General features: G+C 32.8%; 3 protein-coding genes across 5 annotated transcripts in view; 2 read left to right on the top strand and 1 right to left on the bottom strand.

The window, feature by feature from the left end:
- LOC149484788 (kelch-like ECH-associated protein 1B) overlaps positions 1–1,433 on the top strand; it is a 35,617-nt gene extending 34,184 nt beyond the window's left edge. The window contains exon 13 of the mRNA XM_089701054.1: positions 344–1,433. Within this exon, the coding sequence (XP_089557180.1) occupies positions 344–624 (281 nt within the window). The 3' untranslated portion in view covers positions 625–1,433. The remainder of the gene's footprint in view (positions 1–343) is intronic.
- On the bottom strand, positions 1,427–8,556 carry LOC149484787 (uncharacterized). 2 transcript variants are annotated; one of them, XM_089701052.1, is made up of 7 exons: positions 8,381–8,556; positions 8,231–8,302; positions 6,407–6,537; positions 5,656–5,769; positions 5,384–5,572; positions 4,474–5,153; positions 1,427–4,393 (listed from the first exon to the last, which is right to left on the bottom strand). In XM_089701052.1, the coding sequence occupies exons 1-7, from the start codon at positions 8,435–8,437 to the stop codon at positions 1,824–1,826; spliced, it is 3,813 nt and encodes a 1,270-aa protein (XP_089557178.1). In that variant the 5' UTR covers positions 8,438–8,556; the 3' UTR covers positions 1,427–1,823. The 2 variants fall into 2 exon arrangements, with proteins under 2 accessions (XP_089557178.1, XP_089557179.1); XM_089701053.1 differs by having other exon boundaries at positions 6,407–6,525.
- A 3,238-nt stretch (positions 8,557–11,794) lies between these two features.
- LOC149484786 (dual specificity protein phosphatase Mpk3-like) overlaps positions 11,795–22,152 on the top strand; it is a 32,020-nt gene continuing 21,662 nt past the window's right edge. The window contains exon 1 of one of the 2 annotated variants that reach the window (XM_089701109.1): positions 11,795–12,426. In XM_089701109.1, the coding sequence (XP_089557235.1) occupies positions 12,060–12,426 (367 nt within the window). In that variant the 5' untranslated portion in view covers positions 11,795–12,059. The remainder of the gene's footprint in view (positions 12,427–22,152) is intronic. The other variant, XM_089701108.1, reaches the window with a different exon arrangement.

Below are 22,152 nucleotides of genomic sequence, written 5' to 3'. Positions count from 1 at the left end.
AAGCTGTACGCTATGGGTGAGTGGCCGTGCTGGACAACAAGCTGTACGCTATGGGTGAGTGGCCGTGCTGGACAACATACATCCTGCGGCGGAGCGCTACGACACCCGTGCAACTATGCTTGTTATAGACATAAAACTTCCTCTTGAATCACTAAACAACCCGCATCAACATCCATTGTGTTTTAAAGATCGAACCGTACATAGGAACAGACATCGGTGAGCGACTTGATTTTATACAGCGGTTGTTCTCACTTTTTGAAATGAATATCTAAAATGAGGGCAAAAATTTCATTTTTATATTTGATGACTATTGTGACTTTATTTAACTAATATCTCTTTCCAGGCGGCTACGACGGCGCCGCGTTCCTCGACATCGTGGAAGTGTACGACCCGGTGACGGACAAGTGGGAGAGCGGCACCCCGCTAACATCCGCGAGGTCCGGCCACGCGTCCGCTGTGTGCTACCAACACGTAGCCCCGCTAGAGAGCGAAACCAAACCCGCAGTACTCAAGAAACTGAACAAAAGAACCCGCTCGCCACAAGCCACGTCCTCACATACAGATGACGTGCCCATGCCGGATAACATCATACGGACGTTGTCGACGTCACGGGGTCAGTTATAACCCAATTGACATAACCGGGAATGTGCAGTGAATGTGATCATATAAGAACAGTTATAGTGTGTAGTGAATACAGTATGTTGTACAGTATGTTGAACTCCTGAGGACAGTTATAACCAGGGATAGCAGTGGTAATGGTCATCTAGTGCTTGCAGTGACTATTATATGTTGTCCACCTCCTAAAGACAGTTTCAATTCGACCAGGGTTAGTGCACAATATACAAATACAACCAGTAGGGAAACTTAGTACAACACGTTCGAAATGGCTCACGCACACAAGCAAGCGTGTTTACGAGAATTGTAAGGGTATTATGACAATTGACAGATATAAGAACTACTGGATGTATCTGTATATTGTGGTTAGTGTGTGCAGTGACTTAACTATTCCGTGATTTGCTCATCACATACAATGTTATTTTTAAAAAATGTAACTCGTTAATGCATACTGCCATTGAATGCCATGTACATTTTAACTAAGTTATGTATATTACAGGATATATAATCACAATGTATAATGTAATGAAGTTATTTAAGTCTCAAACTGTATCGTGCAATCTATTTTAAACTTAGGTTAAGTGAAAGTGTATCATGCTGGTAAAGTATTGACAATAGATATGTTATAAATTCAGAATAAAGGTGTATGTTTAGGATTTAATCCGCTATCAAACATTGTTTCAACAAATATTTTAATGATTATTATTTTATTAATATTTCAACTGTATGAATGGATAAATCATATAAATTTATAATGTAATGTAAATATAATTTTATCCTAATTTTTTAAGAAAATAAAGACTGTTATGGGATTGAAATATTTTTTATTTTTGTATCATTTCTAAGTACATCTTATATTATTTATGAGACAGCAACATTGCTTAAAACCAAGGTTGTCATGTGACAGCTATGAAACAAGCTAGCTAGAATACTTATAAACACGATAATAAATTAAATACTGGAGCACAATTACTCAAATAAAGATATTTAAATCCATAATATTTACAAAACCTTTCCGGTACATTAACATTTTAAAATAATTACATACAAAAAGGAAATCATTGTCGTTTTCCTGCCCGCTGCTTCTAAAATTGAGTAATATTTGTCATTATCAAATTAAAATTAATTCTTTAAAAACATAATAAACTTTAAATACATTATGTATTTCCTATTTTTTAAATAAATATAAAATAAAATCTAAATATTGCCTATTTCTTCACTTTCCTTCGTCTTTTGACAAATATTCTGACATCAGGCACATCCTGGTCATTTGCTTCAGCAGTCCTTGAGTTGTTTGATGAATCTATATTCGAATCCTGACTTGTCATATTCTTTGCAGTGTGATCATCATTATGCACCGATGCTTCAACGCTAACCTTTAGAGGTGTTGATGTTGCCAAAGCTTTTAAAACTGGGAAGCAGTAATTTTTTGTAGGCTCTTGTGTATTGACTTCTGTCTCATGATTGCTTGGACTTATTCTGTCCTCTATTTGAGGTTGAACACCTGTAGATATTATAACAACATTTGATCCATCCATTGATACTTCAGGGTTGAGGTTTACATACAAATTATTTGTATCTATATTTACTTTGCCATTAATCTGCTTATCTTCTGGTTTTTGTTCATCTTTCTTGGCATTAGTTAAAGTTACGTCGTCGATGAAATCCATTTTTAAGCTATTAATATCTATTTTATTTTGTTCATGACCAGTTTCTACATTTTGTACATTTTCTAGTACTTTTTCCTGATCCTCCGTTTGTACTAATTTCATATCCACTGCACTTTGAGTATCATCGAAAATAGATTCAAATGCGCTTTGCTTTACCGCAGCAGTAGCCGCAGGTGTAATACCTAAATCTTCAGGCATAATTAAACTATTACTTTCGCCAAATAAGTCACTAAATTTCGTTTTAATCTCATCAGTTTTCACATCTTTTTCATTTTTGCTTTTGGATCTCTTGGTAACTGTATCCTTAGTTTGCTCTGCAGTTTTTGTCTCTAGTTTCTTTTTATTCCTTTTGCTTTTTGGTTCTTTAGCTGTTGCATCGCTAACCTTTTTAGTTTTTGTAGTCTTTGCTATTTCTTTCTCCTGGTTTAAATTGGCAAACCCATCCTGTGATACTTGATATGGTACAGTATCAACCGTTATTTTCTTTGCCTTCTTTTCACTACACTTTTCTTGTTTAGTTTTTACTGCGTTATCCACTTCTTGTTCCTGGTATAAAGTGGCTACTCCAACCTTTGATATTTCACATGGTACAGTATCAACTGTTATTTTCTTTGATTTCTTTTCTCTAGATTGTTCTTGATCATTTTTTACTGTGTCGTCCACTTCCATCCCCTGATTTACTGTATTGTCCTTGATTTCTCGACATGAAACATGATCTGTAGTAGTTCCCTGTGATATAACATCAATACATGTATCTTTTGTAGTTTTTATGGATTTTTCAACTTCTTTCTCTTGTTTTAAGTTACTGACATTGGATTCCTCAGATGACACAGTCTCTCCTGTATATTTGTGCGACTTTATATCACTACTACATTTATCTTTAATAGTTTTTGTAGACTTACCTAACCCTTTTTCTTGCTTAACATTACCAACTGTGCATTTAGTTTCCTCACATTGTAAAGGATCTGTTGTATTTCTCTTTGACTTATTTTCACTAAGTTTATCTATTTTAATATTAATACACTCGTCTGTTACTTTTTCTTGCTTTATGTTACTATCTTTCACCTTAGATTCTTCACTAGAAACAGGGACTATTTTAGTCGTCTTTGTGTTATTATCAGTACTCTTTTCTTTTTTCTTTTTTGCTGACGCATCTTTTTCGTGTTTTATATTACCCACTTTGTTTTTAGTTTCATCACATGATACAGGTTTAACTGATTTTTTCTTAGTGCTTTTCTCACGACACTTATCTTTTCGTTTTGTAGATTTATTATCTTCTTTTACTTCTTCTATATTTCCTTTTTTGTCCTTGAATTCGCCACATGATTCATTACCAACTGTATCTTGCTTTGTGTTATTTTGATTTCCGTCAGTTTTGTGCTCATCTGAAGTTTTTTGCCTTGGTAAATCCATGTTATCATCATCACTTAACAATAAATCTCTTTCTACAGTACCCAGGGAGCTAGCTTGATTCTCCATGTCAATGGCATTACTTTCCTGATCCAAAAAAGTTTTTGAGGTAGTCATTTCTTTTACACATATTTTTTCATCTAATTGTCGATTTTCAGTCTTAATTGTATCTTGTAACTCCTCGTTAAATTTATTTAACTTCTTATTTCCTTCAGTTTCTAACATTGGTTCTCCATATTCTTCATTTTTTCTTACTTCAGTTGATGCTTGGTTTTGCATTTTAGATATATTATATTTATTCACAGGTTCCATTGGTTTCTCCAAATAAGATGTCTGGTCATCTGGATGTTTAGTTTTAAGCCTCTCCTTAACACTATCATTTCGATAATCAGTTTCGTGTTCTATTCTTCCTATCTCTCCAGATTCTAGAGACATGTCCAATTCTAAATTTTCAATATTCATATAAAATTCATCCACTATCTCTTCACTCATATTATGATAATATGATGGTTTATCTACTAAAGCATCAGGTACTATTACTTTTGGTAGTTTCCATAATGATTTGTCTACCATTCTAATATCAATGTCTTGACTAGAAGTCGTCTTTAATACAGCTTTACTATTTTCAGTCTTTAAAATATATTTCTTGCTTGAAATCCTAGGATCTTCTAATGGTGTTGCAGCTGTGTGCTTTATTTCTAAAAAAGAAACAAAAAAACTATAATAATCGCAATAGTAATATGTTTTACAAGTTCAAATATTACTTTTAAATATTTACCTTTTACTTTGTTATAATCATTGGTCTCGGACATAAAATGATCAGGTGATTGACAGGTTCTGTATGGATCGTCAGGAGATATAAGTGCTGTGGATGGATCAATATATTCTTTGTAGATGGCACCACGATCCCTATCTCCACCTAGGTATTCCCCATAAGAATCTACTCTTATTTTCTTGTGGCTAGGTTCTTCTGAATGGAACTGATGAGGTAATTTATGTTTCGTTGCATGTTTTTCACTTCTATCGTTCATGGGATTATCATAAAAACGTGAGTCTTTGTCGTAATTGGAGCGACGATCTCTACTTTTATTGCGCCTATACCGATCAGACGGTGGGCTTCGTTGTCGGTCGTAATTATGCTGCGTAGAGTAATTGTTGAGTCCTCTGTTTCGCGCACTCCTTTCCGGACTTCCATTTCTTCTGTGGTAATTTGGTTCAGGTCGGAAATTACTTTTGTATTTATCATCATTCATCCTTGCATTTTTCCGTCTGTGTCTGGGATCTTTTGATGTCTGACTATTGTAAGAATATCTATCATCCATACTGGAAGTTTCAGATGTTCTGTGGCTTCTTCTGTCTGATTGATCAATGTGACTCAGTCTAGGGTGTCTTAATGGATTACATTGCTCATTTTCATCTTCAGAACTCCATACAGGTTTACTGTCCTCCAAAACTTTGCTAAAAACACAAAATTAATTAATTTAAAGTATTTATAACTACAAAATAATAAAATACTAAACCTTTTCATAATTACACGGAAAACGTTAATTTTCCTTTTGTAAATAACAAATTTTAAACCTGAATTTTTTTACCAAAATGCATTTCATGATTTAAGGTAGATTCTGTGTGTGAAAATAATTAGATAATTGTATACATGCAAAAGTTATTTTAAAATAATTTAATCTTACTTCTCCGCTGGCATAGATTTCCTCCTGTCCATTACTTTCCTTGATCTTTTAATAGATTTATCATCCAATATATTTTCTTTTGTTTCACTAATTTTAATAACATTTCTTACATCTTTAGTTCTGTCTACTTTTGTTTCTTGTTCATCATTTTTAGCATCCTTGTTAACTGGAGAATTACTTCTCGTTTTTCTATAAAAATGAGTATGCATAAAAATATCTCATAAAAGTAATATATTATTATATCTACATAATATATTCTTTAAATAACTTACTGGCTGTCAACTGCATTCTTGTTACTTTTATTACTTCCTGTGTGGGTATTTCTAATTGAGTTGAAAAATCCTCTCCCTTGTGTTTGAAGACCTTTTATTACAAGCATATCTTTCCTATGAAAATAAAAAAGAAAGAAATAAAAAAGAAGTTTTTATTGTATAGCTACTCTTTATGCAGGCCAATGTTACAGACATTATTACAAAGAATATGAAAGAGTCTAAATTGGAACAATTATATTTAAATTTTTGGTTACATGTTTTACAGATCATAAAACTTAATACATTATTCACTGAGTATTGGGAGTGGGAGTACGTAAAATTTTAAATTGCAAAAGGATTTGCATTTAGCAGATGAAATGAAACTACTTCCCTACTCTGCATTCAAAAGACCGCAGTAAAATAGCAATGCATTCAATAACAAGCCATTTAGAACACAAATATTTTAGTGACTCAACACTTAATTATTCAATAATTATTTATTTAACATTGCTGTCATTGATCAATATCTGTTTATAATTAAGTCATACTGGCACTATCTCTGAATTAATACTTCAAAATTATCTTTTGTAAGTTATTTGAAATTTCTTGAAGATTTAACCTAACCTAATTAAGTTTTTTAAGACAAAATTTACTGGACACAAATTGCAAAACAAGAACATGTATCCAAAGTATATTTAATTGTGTAAAACAATTTGGACACTGACAAAAGAATGTGGTAAATTTTAAAAAAGATAATAAAATAAATACTTACTCTATATTGAGATCGGTAATAATCTTTGTTTTCCTTTCAATTTCAGCCTTTGCAGTTTTAAGTAATGAAGAGTAATTCACCTCCAATTTCTTATATTCTGAACTTAGTTTGTCAAAATCCTGCAAAATATTCTATAAAATCAATGCACATCCATTCTACAACTAATCAACTTACATACTCAATATTCTTAAGTTAATAGTCCTATTATACATGTATATTATTTTTATTTTATTTTCTTTATTTAAGGATCACAAAAGGTATAGTAAGGACATGTGTACTTACTACGTGACCAAGCCAACTAGACCCTTTTCAACTGTGACGTCACCCGCCCATGTCTCGGGTACAGATAGCAAAAAATGTAACACTCGTAATATCACTGTTCGCTCTCCGCTATGAATAGTCTTATTTTTCCCCATTTCGAGGGCTATTCATAGGAATAACAACACAGTAAAACTTAAACAAATAACAACAAAAAACTTAACAGTCAATAACAAGATTTAACGATTTCAATAAAAAGTACAGAAATAACTAGCGATGCGAAACATACGAATGCGTCGATGCTGCGAACCGTACTAAGGCGAACGCGGTACCTGAGGCGGTAAGCGGGCGGGGAGGCCGCATTCCACCCGAGCGTCTAGTTGGCTTGGTCGAATTATAGGCTAAATATAGTTTTTTATATATAAGTTGGCGTATGCACAACCGGTTATATGAGACCACAGCTTACACACAAGCGTTAACATAAATTTATGAAATTAATATTATATTATATTTGTTGCTATACAAAATTTAATGATACTTGTATGTTAGATGTGTGTTGTAATACTTCAAGTATAAGCATAAACCATTTATTTTCAACTAAAATAGCCAGAAAACAAAGAAGTATTTCAATGAGAACATTTATCTGAACAACCATGTTATTTTCCTAACTTTCCACAATCATGAAGGTCACAAATAGGTGATGTTACATAATTGTCAACAAAGAAACCAAAGGACAAAATGGCTACCAACAAATTACGAAATACAAAAAATCTTCTTGAATATTATTTCTTTTTATATTTCTATCAATCTAATTTTATAGGAATAAAATAATCAATCAACAGATTATTGTTATAATATTGAAAAATATAATATGTCTTTGTACTGATCAATTTGTTTTAATTGTTTTTGTTCTTATTATATCCAAAATGAAGTGTTAATAAGGCAGAAATTTAGAAAATACTATCCATAAAGTATAAATGATAAAAATAGCCCATTATAGCAATTGCCTAAAATAGTGTATGCACTAATTATAGTAAATTCATCAGCTCGACATTTGGTTGGCAAAAAAAATCATCTAATAGGTAATGAAAACTGTATAGTACATCATAAATTCAGTAAAACAATGAATGTTTGTATCAATGATATCATAAATACATAGTTTCAATTCTAGAGAGTTCTATAGAGTAGGTAATACATTTTCATTTAAGTATATTCAATAAAAACAATATCTATTTAAAGACTCATGTTCATAGTACTGTGGTAAATACTGTCATGTTTAAAGTACAAAAAAATGTTTTAAATTTGTTGATAACTTTAATTCTCAACCTGAACTATGAATAGTATTGGAATCTGTTTGATAGTGAAGAACTGTCGAAAATTCATGAAATGATTCAAAATTTAAAAGGTCTTTAGTTGAATTAAGTTGAATGACGCCTAATATAGTATAAAACATAAGAATAAAAATTCATTTACGCGAAAAATTAGTCCTAAACCTAAGTAGACCAATGCAGACTGGGTCGGAATAAAGAAACTAAATAGTATAATATATATACAATAACAACTTACTTTTTGGAGCTTATTAATAGCAACAGTATATTCCTCAATCTTCATTTTTAATTCTTTATTTTCATTTTTTAACTGCAAATAAAATTAATTATTAATTACGCTTCACAAAAAACTTGACAGATTATTTTGGCGCTAAATTGTGATACCTACATCATGTATTATATTTTCTTCTTCATAATTTTCTAAGTCATCGTACAGAATATCCATTATTGAATGTCTTCTATAGTGAGTAATATAGGAAAATTGGTTATATCCCCTATAAACTGAATATAAACAAAATTTTCACTAACATTTAAAACACGTATCTACATGTATAACAGCTTTGCTGTGAAACACTAAACTTCAAATGTCATCTGTCAAAACCAACTACCCCTAACCCCATAGATTATGTACCTTATATTCGTACACAGATCTAGTACAAGCTGATCATTCTACGATATCAGAAATAGAGATAATCCCTGATTCTGTAAACCCTTTGGACTATGTTAGATCTGTGTTAGGCCGGCCACATACATCAGTTTTCCTGATTCGGAAACCGTATCACGAAAAATTCCGTACGACTACCACACACAACCTTTTTTTTCCGTTCGGAATATCGAGATTAGTCTTGGAGTAGCTTCAGTGGAGTGCACACGTTTGGAAGAAGCATGAATTTCGTATATAAAAGTTGTTCCTCGAAATACAATCTACAAAAATGATCTGATATCATTTCTTCGTAAAATACTTTTATTATATTATAATTACTTTTATTATATTATAAATTCAATTTACAATTAATATTAATTAAAATATTTTTAATTGTACAGTACTCCAAAACAGTTTATTTTTATGTTCTAGAAAACTTTAATACACTCAGGGTGTCTTCCGTTATGCACTGCGACCACTGTTGTGGTGTGACGTCAATTCAGTATACTGTGAAGCCGTTCGTTTATAGCCAGTGGTTACGATTAAAATGGTTACGATTTAAAACGGAACGCAATCCAGTATACTGTCAGCCGCATTTTTTGACGCAGCATTCAAATGAGTGTATTAAAGTTTTCTAGAACATAAAAATAAACTGTTTTGGAGTACTGTCCAATTATAAATATTTTAATTAATATTAATTGTAAATTGAATTTAAAATATAATAAAAGTAAGTACTTTTTCATAAAAAAGAATAAAAAAGAACTTTCAGCTCGTATTGAACATTTTCAACACAGTCTAATAAAGTTAATTTTTGCAATTCTTCCATTGTTTTATTTATTAATCCAAACTAATTACAGAACTTTAAAATTTTCTGATTATACTGTAGCTTTGTTTATAAGACGTTAGGCACTCGAGTGGTTTTGACTGATCATATTACTTGCTCTGTGGCAAAGAGTATAATGTATAATAGGTCTGTGGACTGATCACGTGATCAAAGTACTGCGAGTACCTTACCTCGAAAACGCCAGTGCTCACAGTAGATTATGGCGGCGATTAATGACGTCATAAATTTCCCTAGGGTACTGCGGCAGTATACTGGCAGTCCATAACGGAACGAATTTTTCTACAGTGATAGCACTGTGCAGTGGTTGCAGTGCATATCGAAAGACACCCCAAATGCTGCGTCAGAAAATGCGGCTGACAGTATACTGGATTGCGTTCCGTTTTAAATCGTAACCAGTATAACTGGCTATAAAGGAACGGCTTCACAGTATACTGAATTGACGTCACACCTTACAGTGGTCGCAGTGCATAACGGAATACACCCTAAGATATAAGCTTCTTGTGTACCACACAGGGAGCGGGAGTTGCCATTTAAGATAAAAGAAGAAGAACTAAAGGGCCCAGTACACAATTTATAGCGTGTGCTGGCCTTTTGGCACTCGCCATTGTGTACAGAGGGTAATGGTATGTCATGGCGCGCAACTTGGCGCGCAATCTTCGCGCAATCGAGTGATCGAGATGTTGTTGGTTTTAATCTTATAAGCGCTGATCGGCGCCGACAAGTTTGTTGAAACTTGTTGGAACTTGTCGGCGCCTATCAGCGCTTATAAGCACATGTTCATATATTTTCCTGCGCGGGTCACCAGCGCTTATAAGCGCCAATAAGCGCTTATAAGCGCTTTTAAGTTTCAAGCTTTCTTTCTGAATACGCCCTTTGGGTACACGTGGGGTACACAGACACTTAAAAGGAATCGTGGCGTAGCATTGGCCCATTGCAGGATAGTGTTTTTTGCATAACACTGTTCTTCCATTAATCGTCAACAAATTTTTTAAATGTTGAAGGCTATTTAAGAGCTAGCGCGCACGAGCAACTTTGTCTCCGCAACTATTTTGTCTCTCCCATCAATTTGTATGGGGAGTTGCGTCACTACGTGCGCGCACTTTCATACTAGCCCATAGGTGGGAGAGACAAAATAGTTGCGGAGACAAAATAGTTGCGGAGACAAAGTTGCTCGTGCGCGCACTGTCTTAGGAATAAGATTTTAGGATACCGTTCTGTTTTTAAAACTAGTTGTTTAACTATTTGACTTGATGGCGCTGCGCTGCACTCTGACGAGTGACGACGTGACGTATAAAATTTAGAAAATTTGTAGACGTCTATTGGAAATTGGATCTAATCTAAGGGCGTATTCAGAAAGAAAGCTTGAAACTTATAAGCGCTTATAAGCGCTTATCGGCGCTTATAAGCGCTGGTAACCCGAGCAGGAAAATATATGAACATGCGCTTATAAGCGCTGATAGGCGCCGACAAGTTTCAACAAGTTTCAACAAACTTGTCGGCGCCTATCAGCGCTTATAAGCGCATGTTCATATATTTTCCTGCTCGGGTTACCAGCGCTTATAAGCGCCGATAAGCGCTTATAAGCGCTTATAAGTTTCAAGCTTTCTTTCTGAATACGCCCTAAGAATTTGAAAAGAGTTGTTTATTAGTAAGTCTATTGAATGCCTTTTTTCTATTTACTATTTAATAATCTGTTGCCAAACTCACTAATATTTTTAATTTTTGTATTCTGTGATAGCCTATAGATGGAAGTTTACTAGGTGTTACCACTTTACGAAATTTCCAAATTTTGCGGCAACCTTTTTGGTTATCGAAGTAGTGTCGAAAAATTTATTAACCGTAATTTTTATGTTAGTTGCTGTAATGATTGACCTAATGGTGAGCGATCACCACCACCCACCAACAGATATAAGGCCTCTATGGAAAGTATTGACGATGGAAAAAAAGAAATAGTCACAGAATACTTACTAGTAGCTAAGAATGGAGTCCAGTACGACCACAATATAACTGACTGAAACAAAACTATCCCTTTACTCATAAGTATAATCATGTAGCGAGCAAAACAATTAAAATAAACCATAATGGGATACTGTTAAATAAATTATAAAACGAAATTAATTATTCTGATTGCATTTAAAATAAATTAGATGGATCTTTAATATTGTAATTGCTAATTTATCACATTAAATTCGATAACTAATAATGACAGTAGTTTCATAAAATATTTATCGCAAATAAAAACCACGGGACAAATAAAATTTATACATGGAAACCCTACTTTACTGGTCGTGGATCGTACCCACTTCGTATTAATACGGAAATCGTTCTTCGTTAAACATTCGTAGTTTGCGCCCAGCGCAGATTGTTGTGTCGCCTATATTACTTTTCATAGGCGTTTCAGTTAGTGTTTATATTTATCGGCTATTTTTAAACTTATGTTTATATTATACCATTTTCATATAATAAAAAATGGCAGTGAAAATCAAAGACTGTCCTATTTGTGAAATTTAGAATTGAAGTGTAGAGTGCAACAGGCTATCAAAGACCCTTGTAAACAGAAATTAATCAAGTGTTTTCAAGATGCCTATGGATTCTGAATGCGAATGTGCTCTGGTTTCGAAAGAATGGTTGCTAACAAAGTTAAGATCAGACGAAAGGGACACAGTTTTGATTGATTGTCGAGGGTCTAACGAGTATGCTGTATCCCACATACGTTCTGCAGTTAACTTTTCGATACCCAGTATTATGCTAAGGAGACTAGCGGCGGGTAAAATAGAACTGGCGTCAACAGTCCAGTGTAAAGAGTTAAAGGCTCGTATCACGCACTGCTGTTCGAGGGGAACCTTTGTCCTGTATAGCGATGGAGCTCCGCGGGACCCAGACTCCGTGCATGGTATCCTGCTCAAACGACTCAAACAAGATGGCGTGCAGGTCGTGTGCCTCGAAGGTAATTACTTTCTTCAATTCCTTTTTTATAAGAAAATAATAATAAATCATTAAAATAATCAGCACAAAAGTTTACATGTAAATACCAATTTCCTATGATGAGGCATGAACATTTAAAGTGAAGATTATGAATCATGTGTATTATTTCTATTTAAAGCTAGAAGACTTACTAATTTACTATTATAAGGTTTGAATGGCTCTATGTTATGTTTCACACAATAGGCTTTTTATTTTCACCTTTGTTTCTATATATTTTGATGCACTGTATAAACCATAATAATTAACCATGTATTTAAATACTATAATCCAAATAGTATAAACACCTTTAAAATTAATAATTTATTAATAGAAATTAAATAGCATTCTAATATAATGAACATTGGATCCAAATTTTTTACATCTTGGTTCTTATTACCTACAACACCACTTATTTTCTTTGTGGATAATTAATTGTTTAGGCAAAACAATTTCAGCACTTTACACAGATTTCATTTAGGTATTTAAATAAGAAAAAACACCATATAAGTTATTTATAATATGTGAGCTCTTAAAAGTTAATAGTTTATATTACTTGTAGACCAGAATTGTTTCCATATAGAATATTCCATATAATAAAGAAATTTAACAAATTAATTAGTCGATTATAAGCACCATTATACATAATTTTATCTCATGAAATTGTTAACTGCGTTTTGACACAATATTTGCAAAATCTATTAAGGACGCTGTCACAAATCTGCGTTACTCAAATTTAGGTATCTAACGACGTAACTTTGTTCGCGGCAATATCACGCTCACGTAAACATAGCGCATTCCATTTTATAGACCATCTTCATACTTGATATTATTTTTAATTTTTGATATTATGTATTTTTATTGAAATTGATTCCAGAAGATTACTAGGAACTTTAAAAATTCATTTTGTTACTTTTATTAGTAGGTACGATCCTAATAAGTATGTTAGTATATTCAAACAACTTAAAAAAGTGTGACTATTTTACATCATTATTTCATTGAATAATTGAAATAATAATTGAATAATAATTTAAATAATAATCTATGAATTGTATACAATATCAAAGCTTTTTAAGAAATGTAGAATTATTATCATACATATGATGTTACCGGCACTGTATTAAATCCGGCATTGTATACAATTCTTAGTAAATGTATGTTATTCCGAAAAATAGTCGGAATGAAATAAATTATAGGTATTCGTCACATAACACATTACCTAGGATACTCTTAAATCTGAACTTTTCCTACGTAGCAAACACATTTGCAAGTGTGGGTAGTTTTTGGGGTAGCTATTAACCAATATGAGGTCAAAACTAAAATCCAAGATGGCGCCGACGAAAATTTTACATCTTTTCGTCATGGGTGTCATTTTCAAGGTTTTGGAGTAGCTCATAACAAATATGAGGTCAAAACTAAAATCCAAGATGGCGCCGACGAAAATTTGACTTTTTTCGTGATGGGTGTCATTTACATGGTTTTTGGGGTAGCTATTAACGAATATGAGGTTAAAACCAAAATCCAAGATGGCGCCGACGAAAATTTGACTTTTTCGTGATGGGTGTCATTTTCATGGTTTTTGGGGTAGCTATTAACGAATATGAGGTTAAAACCAAAATCCAAGATGGCGCCGACGAAAATTTGACATCTTGTCGTCATAGGTGTAATTTTCTTAATAATAAAGAAGTAAACTAAAATAAAATAACAGATTTTCGTCGGCGCCATCTTGGATTTTATTTTTGACCTCATATTGGTTAATAGCTACCCCAAAAACCATGAAAATGACACCCATGACGAAAAGATGTAAAATTTTCGTCGGCGCCATCTTGGATTTTATTTTTGACCTCATATTGGTTAATAGCTACCCCAAAAACCATGGAAATGACACCCATGACGAAAAGATGTAAAATTTTCGTCGGCGCCATCTTGGATTTTATTTTTGACCTCATATTGCGTAATATCCACCCCAAAAACCATGAAAATGACACCCATCACGGTAAGATGTAAAGTTTTCGTCGGCGCCATCTTGGATTTTAGTTTTGACCTCATATTAGTTAATAGCTACCCCAAAAACCATGAAAATGACACCCATGATGAAAAGATGTAAAATTTTCGTCGGCGCCATCTTGGATTTTATTTTTGACCTCATATTGGTTAATAGCTACCTCAAAAACCATGAAAATGACACCCATGACGAAAAGATGGCAAATTTTCGTCGGCGCCATTTTGGATTTAAGTTTTGTCAAATTGCTTTACCCCACCAATCCGTTCAACAACCCATAAAAAAAGAGGATCTCAGTCAACATAATTTTTAAAACATAATTTTAAATTACAAATAACTGGAATATGAAACTTATACAGTTTACTCTTATAAAGTATCAAATATTTCAAATCACGAAAACGACAGTATACGCACAATAATCTTTTTCTAATTCGTTTTTATTTTTGGGACGAGGAGCGATACACCCGTCCTTCCAAGAGCGCTTCTGAGCGCGGTCTGACGACCCGCGAGAGCAAAATGTATGAAGAAATCGACAAGTATTTTTAATTTAGCTTATAATTGAAATAAAATTTTGATTTAGATACAAAAAAATTATCTTAATCTATAAAGGACTATATATCCCTCAATAATTTATAGGTAAGAAGATAGATTAGGCTTTTAATTTTCTTAAAAGTGTACCGGTTTAGACCCCATTTTTTTGCATTTTATGCGATCATTGTGCTGGGAAAATCGTATTTCAGTGACAATTTTGTATGACGTCGTACAATTTTTATAAGATGATCGTAGAACTGAATATATTGTCTTTAAATTAAGATATTACTTTGTTCTCACGTGTAAGTGCTTTGAGTTAAAATTGTACCGTAAAATAGCGGTTTTTGTTAAAAAACTGTTATAGCACCCTTAATAAGTAGAGCTATAGGAGTCATGCTTTATATTTTTTATCTATTTTTATTACATTTGATGAGCACTATTAATATATTATGGACAAAAAATCAAAACTTGGTATATAATATCATTCATGTAGATTTTAAAGAGTTCAATAAAGTGTTTATTGCCTGCTCTCTGTTGAAACATTTCTTATAATGATGGCAATTCATTTAAATTTAATTTTCTTGCACTGCTGACTGCTGTGATTCTTTTCATCGTTTTATATGGGGTCCAAAATATGTTCTCAACATTAATTGACTAGCACAAAAGAAATATCCTGAGAATAATCAATCAAGAAAAATATGAAATTAATATGTCTAATATATTCCATGTAACAAGTTTTATACTGCCATAAAACAAAAATAAACTAAAATTTATTTAGTTTGTATGTATAAGGGCTGATTTTTCAATCCATGGTTAAAACTTATCCACCAAATAAAGTATTACACAATAATATTAAAATGTCACCCGTAAACTGTCAAATACGACCAAAGAATACATTTATGAAATGGTAGTTTAGTACATTATTCGACGAATAAGTATTAACCAAGGATTGAAAAATCAGCCTTAAGTAATATATTTGACCACCTTTATTAGTTCACATGTGAAGTGTGAAAATGAATACAAGGTTTTGGATCAGGATGATAATCATATGAAGAGACTTTAAAACTAAAACCTACACACTTTGGGTACAGACAACTGCATGTCTGCTTGCTAAATAAATGTCCCTAATTGTAAAAAACAAATAGAATATAACAAATAAACCCCAACTAAAATATGTAATACCTATGTGATATATTTATAGAAATATTTTCATAATTGTTTAATATTTATTTCTCATTAATATACTCCTATATTATAATTGTAGTAGTATTTAAATCAATAGAACAAGTATCGCTAAATCTTAATATTTAATTAATAAATACTTTCTTTATTACCTTATCTTCGTATAATAATATATCCATACTAATATTATAAATGCGAAAGTAACTCTGTCTGTCTGTCTGTTACTCAATCACTCCTTAACTACTGAACCAATTTGCATGAAATTTGGTATAGATATATTTTGATACCCGAGAAAGGACATAGGCTACTTTTTACCCCGGGACATAGGATAGGTTTTATCCCGGAAATCCCAAGGGAACGGGAACTATGCGGGTTTGCAATGATTGCACGGGCGAAGCCACGGGCGGAAAGCTAGTAATATACATAATTAATGTTCTGCTAGCACTGATAACATGCACATCATAATAAAATGTAGTAAAGTTAACTCTAATAATAATTATGGAGTAAAATAATTATATAATGTGCATTCATTGCACATGTGCTATAATTATGATGTTGGTGTTATATATCTATCTATCTAAATTCTAGACTATAATCAATATCATGGTAATTGGTATAATATTTTTTAAATGTTTTTCTCGAATTACGAAGACATACAGTATGCGTAGTGCATTGCTCAGCGGGTTATAATTAAACTTACATTTAGAAAATGAAAATTTTATTAAAGTTCGTCCCATAAAAAACCAGTGAAAACTACATCAAACTACAAGTGATAACATGCCACTTGACAATTGTTCAAAGGAGTTCTTCTATTAACCATTAATTATTATTCATTGCTTTATTGAGCATAAAAAGTAATTTAATGCCTATGTATAATGCATGTGAAGGCAAAACTCAAGTCTCAATATGTTTTTATCACAGATATTCAAAATAAACATTCATTGATTCCTTTTGAATCATATTACATAACAATTAGCTACTAAATCGATATATTATACATGGAATAATGTTTTTTTTTAATTATTGAATTTAATACACATAGCTAGCTGCTACGATTGTGTATGTATGTATGTTAATTTTAATAATGAATGAATTAAGTTAACATTTATTGAAATAGGTAATTTAAGATATTCATAGTGAGTGTTTGCATGCAAATATGAATATGTTTCAAGTGGATTTGAAGAATATGAACAGTATAAGAAAAATAATTTGGAAAATCCAAAAGTGCACGCCTCATAATTTTTTTTTAAATAAATATTTATTAATTATTATTTTTGTTTATTTAATAACAATTAAACCACATCGAATCAGACCCTGAAAAATGAAAGGGTTCTATTCCTGAGCATACTCAAGCGTAAGAGAGAAAAAAAGACTCGATTAGTAAAGTATTTCGGTCGCTATCGTGTTAACAAGAAAAAGGATCCGCACATACAGACACACGGACGTCCAAGACAGAACTTTTTTAAACTGTTTTTTAACTAGTTTAAATAACAAAAATGACATCAAAAATATCATGAACGTTAAAAATAGTGTTTTTTCTTAATATGTGTGTGTATGTATTATCTTACAAGTGCAATGTATGATACATAAAGACATTTTAAGTTTGAAAAATCAGATGTTTTGCGCGAAGTGACAGTAGTACCCACCTCAACGCTTCGCTTATGAGGCGTGCAATAGCATATATGTATATGCAATATGCATGTTCATCAATAAATATGTTACTTTTTTTCTATTCTGATCATCTCCATGTGGAATTAATTGCTCATGTCAAGTCCAGGGAATATCAAAGTATACTTACATTAGGAGAAATATTTTTTATGGCTTAACATATTTTAAATTATGCCGATATTAATAACTCGCCCATAAATAATAAATAAAGAGCTATTAAAATAGAGCAGACAATATATTATGTATATAATCACATTGAATATATCGTTACATTTCTTCAGTCGGTCGTGTAGGTATTCGAGCCGCTTAATAATGACGGAGGTCGCAAGTTGAGGCATCCGTTCTACCAAACGTGGGAGAGGATGTCTGTTACTTATTGTGCTCTCCAATGCGAGACGATAGATTACGATCGCAGCTCTAACGCGGACGCGTTTACGTTTCCGACCATCGCATTTTATACTCTTCTACGAATAATAACCATACATTATGTAAATAGCGCGAGTCCTGCGTGCGCTCAGAGGAAATAATATGCGTCATCGTTTTACTATAATCATTATAAATACAAATACAACCACGTCCATGATAAATGATAATATTATAAGTGCAATCTATGTCTGTACTATCACGCTGTATACGATTGCATTTTTGTATTAGGAATTTTAGTGGTGTAAAAGCTATCAAGCTATGTCGATTTGTAAAGACGCGGGCGAAAGCTAGTTGCTTAAATGTTTCAATTTTTCATAGCGCTCCCTGTAAATGAATAAAACTCATACATTTTTGTGTCTATATATTTTTATCTAAAAAAACAGTTTCAGTTTTATTATCTCCCTAGAGGCAACTTGCATACGTTTACTAGCAATGAGAATGAAAGTTAAATTGTATTTTTTATTTTACCAATGTTTATTAAAAAGAGCATACCTAACTATGTAAAATATATGTATTCTAAAAAAACAGTTTCAGTTTTATTATCTCCGTAGAGGCAACTTGCATACGTTTACTAGCAATGAGAATGAAAGTTAAATTGTATTTTTTATTTTACCAATGTTTATTAAAAAGAGCATAACTATGTAAAATATATGTATTTTAACAACGAATTATTTGCTTTGGAGTTTTCGTAAATATTTAAAGTATGATCAAAGGCGACCGGATGCCTGCATATGCATGGTCTTCCTCCAGCGGAAGAGTGTCGCAATTTTATTAATAAGTTCCTGTTTCATTTACGTCCTATCAATAATTTTTAATTTCGCTCGCCATATTTCGTTTTAACGTTGAAATATTATATCGCGAAAAAAATTTATAATTGGAAAGAAATAGTGTGCTCTTATTACCTATGGGTCAATCAGTTGAAAATTTATCGGTATACATATAGGTAAATATGTATGTATATCACTTTTATTTTGGTATACGGTTCGGACAAAGAAATGTAACAGAAGCGGATACGAGTCTCTGCCAATAAATATTGAATTCTGCATAAACACCGATGGTTATTGTTTCGTCCAAACAAATAGCACGTGCGCACAATTTCAGGATGTGGAGAAATCTGACCAATGTTTAACAGTTATCGTTTAATGGTATGAGAAATCTTTCGCATCTGGTCGGCTGGCTCGATCTAATAGAGGAAAATGAAATCATCACGGAAGTTATATTATCGTATCGTTCGTTTCTGAAGTGAGCTTTTGATATTATTGAGGGGATACGGAATATTTGTCATAGCTGTCATATTTGCCACTAAAGAACGAAGCTCAAATTTCGGGACAAAGTTTATATGAGAAACTTCTCCTTGACCTGAACACTTCTATAGTTCGTAATTGTATGCGTCTATTTATACCATACATTCAGAAGATTTGTTCATTCCGAGTAGTGCTACAATTATTTTTAAACAAACTCAACAACACAATCATAACAGCTGATAATATAGTAATTCAAGGTGTAATATTGACTATTAAACTGTGAATGAGTCTTTTATCAGTTTATTACACGGTCGTAACATTGGCATTGAAGGTTTTTGCAAGCTGATGTAATGTCCAAACCGCGGATTTACAGCTTTGCTAGTATTCATTGTATTTTGAATTAATTTTGTGTCGTTTCGCTACGATGACCCAGGATAAAAAAATACATTTTAAAGGTTGCTCTATTGTTGTATTGTTGAATGGGTAAAGGCAAAAATTCAGCGCATTTATCATTTGAAATGAAACTAGCATAATGTTATTACTTTTTTATATAAGAACTGCGATTCATTATTGAATTATATGTAAGAAAAGCGTGAATATGACTACTGTGCTGATACATAAGATGTATGATTATGAATGTACTTAGCTGTTAGTTATCATTTATTCAATGGCGCCAGAGCTATTATCGCTCTGAAATCGACCCGCTTCTTAATTGGTTCAATATGTACACAAAGCCCAGCTTTGTTGTATTTATCCCCACAGAAATTAGAGATAAATTGTTTTAAAAATAGATGGAGATCGAATTGTCTGTTTCCTATAAGTGATACGCAGACACATCATCAGATCACATCACACTGCTTGTGGTTAAGGTAGAATTAAAGAAATAAGAATGGCCTTAGGCCTTAGGCCTTATAATCTCATTTAATCACGAAATAACAGCTTTAGCCAGTGGGTTTACTTTGTAAAATAAGCTTTAAATTAGGTATTATAAAATTATAAGCAAAAACAAAAAAAATGTTTACCCAAATAATTATTGGTCGTGTAGTTCTGAAAATACACCTTATTTTTTCTAAGAAAAATGCTTCATGAACGAAATCCATTCGCTGTTTTTCCATTCTACCTCTTTCAACGTCAGTTATTTTCGGATAGCTATAAAAATCCTCTATCGGTTTGTACAAATCCAATCGAATGGCGTCAATCTGATATAGGTATTATAGTAGAGCCATTTTAATAGGCAACATTTGACAGTTCAACAAAATTCAACAACGTAACCTAGTAACGACGACATAGAATAATATGATATTTCGTTTTGTTAGAACTGTACATTTGCTCAACTTTTTTCAATTACGATAACATATTTATAACAATAATGACCGATACAAGTAATTTTAGGATTTGATTTTACTGATAAACCATTCTAAACATAATAAACAATTTCTGATTTAAAGAACTGACGTTGCTACAATTTTGTGTCAATAAACCTTTTTTCTTTTTAAATACCAGAGACGTTACTCTAAAAATCGAAATCTGACATCTAGAATCGAATGCATTGATTACTTGGGAATAAAAATCATCATAAATTATTGTCATGTGTTTCAAGTTCGATTGACAAATGTTTCAAGTCCGTATCGATTAATTCACTTTAATCGATGTTTTTAAGCAGGTTACCACCCTATGAAGATAAAATTGATAGACGTCAAATGTTGCCTATTAAATTGGCTCGACAAATTACTTGTCCCTCGGCAAATTTGATTTCCTTATAATATCTTAAAATAAACTTATTATTTCTTGGACTTTTTTCATATAAACATTTTCATAAATGAAGTCTCGTTCACAGAAACAATGTGTACTTATGTTTTTTTTTTCAGTAATTCAATGAGTCGAACTTTTACTCACCGCTTTATTTTAAGAATATTTGATTGAACACTTAACTTTTCAATTGACCTATCTCAGCTCAATTATATTTATATCTCGCCTACGATGTTCTTCCCATGAATTGCCTTAAACTGCCTTAATTGGTCTTTATTTAGTGTGACAATAAAGTCTGTTGGATTGAATCTGTACTCTTAGATTCAGTGATATGACTAAACGTCATAATTTTGTATCGTCATTAGCCGCGTCCAGGCCGACCGAGCGCGGCTCGCGAGTCCCGCTCGCGAGCCAATAGCTCGGCCAGTGTGGACGGCGCTCGGGCTTCCTCGGGCGCACGTTGGCTCGGCCGAGCGCCGCTCGACCCCGAGCCATGCGTTGTCGGTTTTTGGCGATGCTCAAAGGCGGCTCAGTCCGAGCGGCTCGCCCGGTGTGGACGGACATAACGACGCTCGCGAGCCAGAATCAAAAATGGATAAAGAAGACAGTAGTTATTCGCTTAATACAACTTTACGGAAGCTTCAAAATGTTATGGGATTCGAAAGATCCAGATCATTTAAATAAAAACAAGCGAGTTCCTGTTCCTTTAACAAACTGTTACCGTATTGGTTTCGGTTTTGGTACAATTTTTTAATCCAGATTTTTTGTTTCTTTTTTCTTTTTTTTATGATATATCCAGACAACACAAGCGCCGCAGCAGCTAATAAAACGTGGCTCACCTTGGCTCGCGAGCGCGGCTCGGAACTTTTCACAAATAGCTCTGGTGCCACGGCTCGCGAGCAGGAAGTCT

Source organism: Colias philodice, chromosome 11, assembly GCF_061535455.1.
Source record: "Colias philodice isolate Cphi_HAF_F1 chromosome 11, ilColPhil1 Martin Lab GWU primary, whole genome shotgun sequence".
Lineage (NCBI taxonomy): Eukaryota > Metazoa > Arthropoda > Insecta > Lepidoptera > Pieridae > Colias > Colias philodice.
The sequence above is the reverse complement of the archived record's forward strand: the minus strand, read 5'-3'. Positions and strand labels throughout refer to the sequence as shown.

Coding starts and splice junctions, on each gene's coding strand:
- LOC149484787 (XM_089701052.1), bottom strand. CDS start 8,437: ATGGATATTCTGTACGATGACTTAGAAAATTATGAAGAAGAAAATATA. Junction 5,573..5,655: donor AAGAATGCAGTTGACAGCCA/GTAAGTTATTTA, acceptor TCATTTTTATAG/AAAAACGAGAAGTAATTCTC. Junction 5,154..5,383: donor AAATCTATGCCAGCGGAGAA/GTAAGATTAAAT, acceptor TTGTGTTTTTAG/CAAAGTTTTGGAGGACAGTA.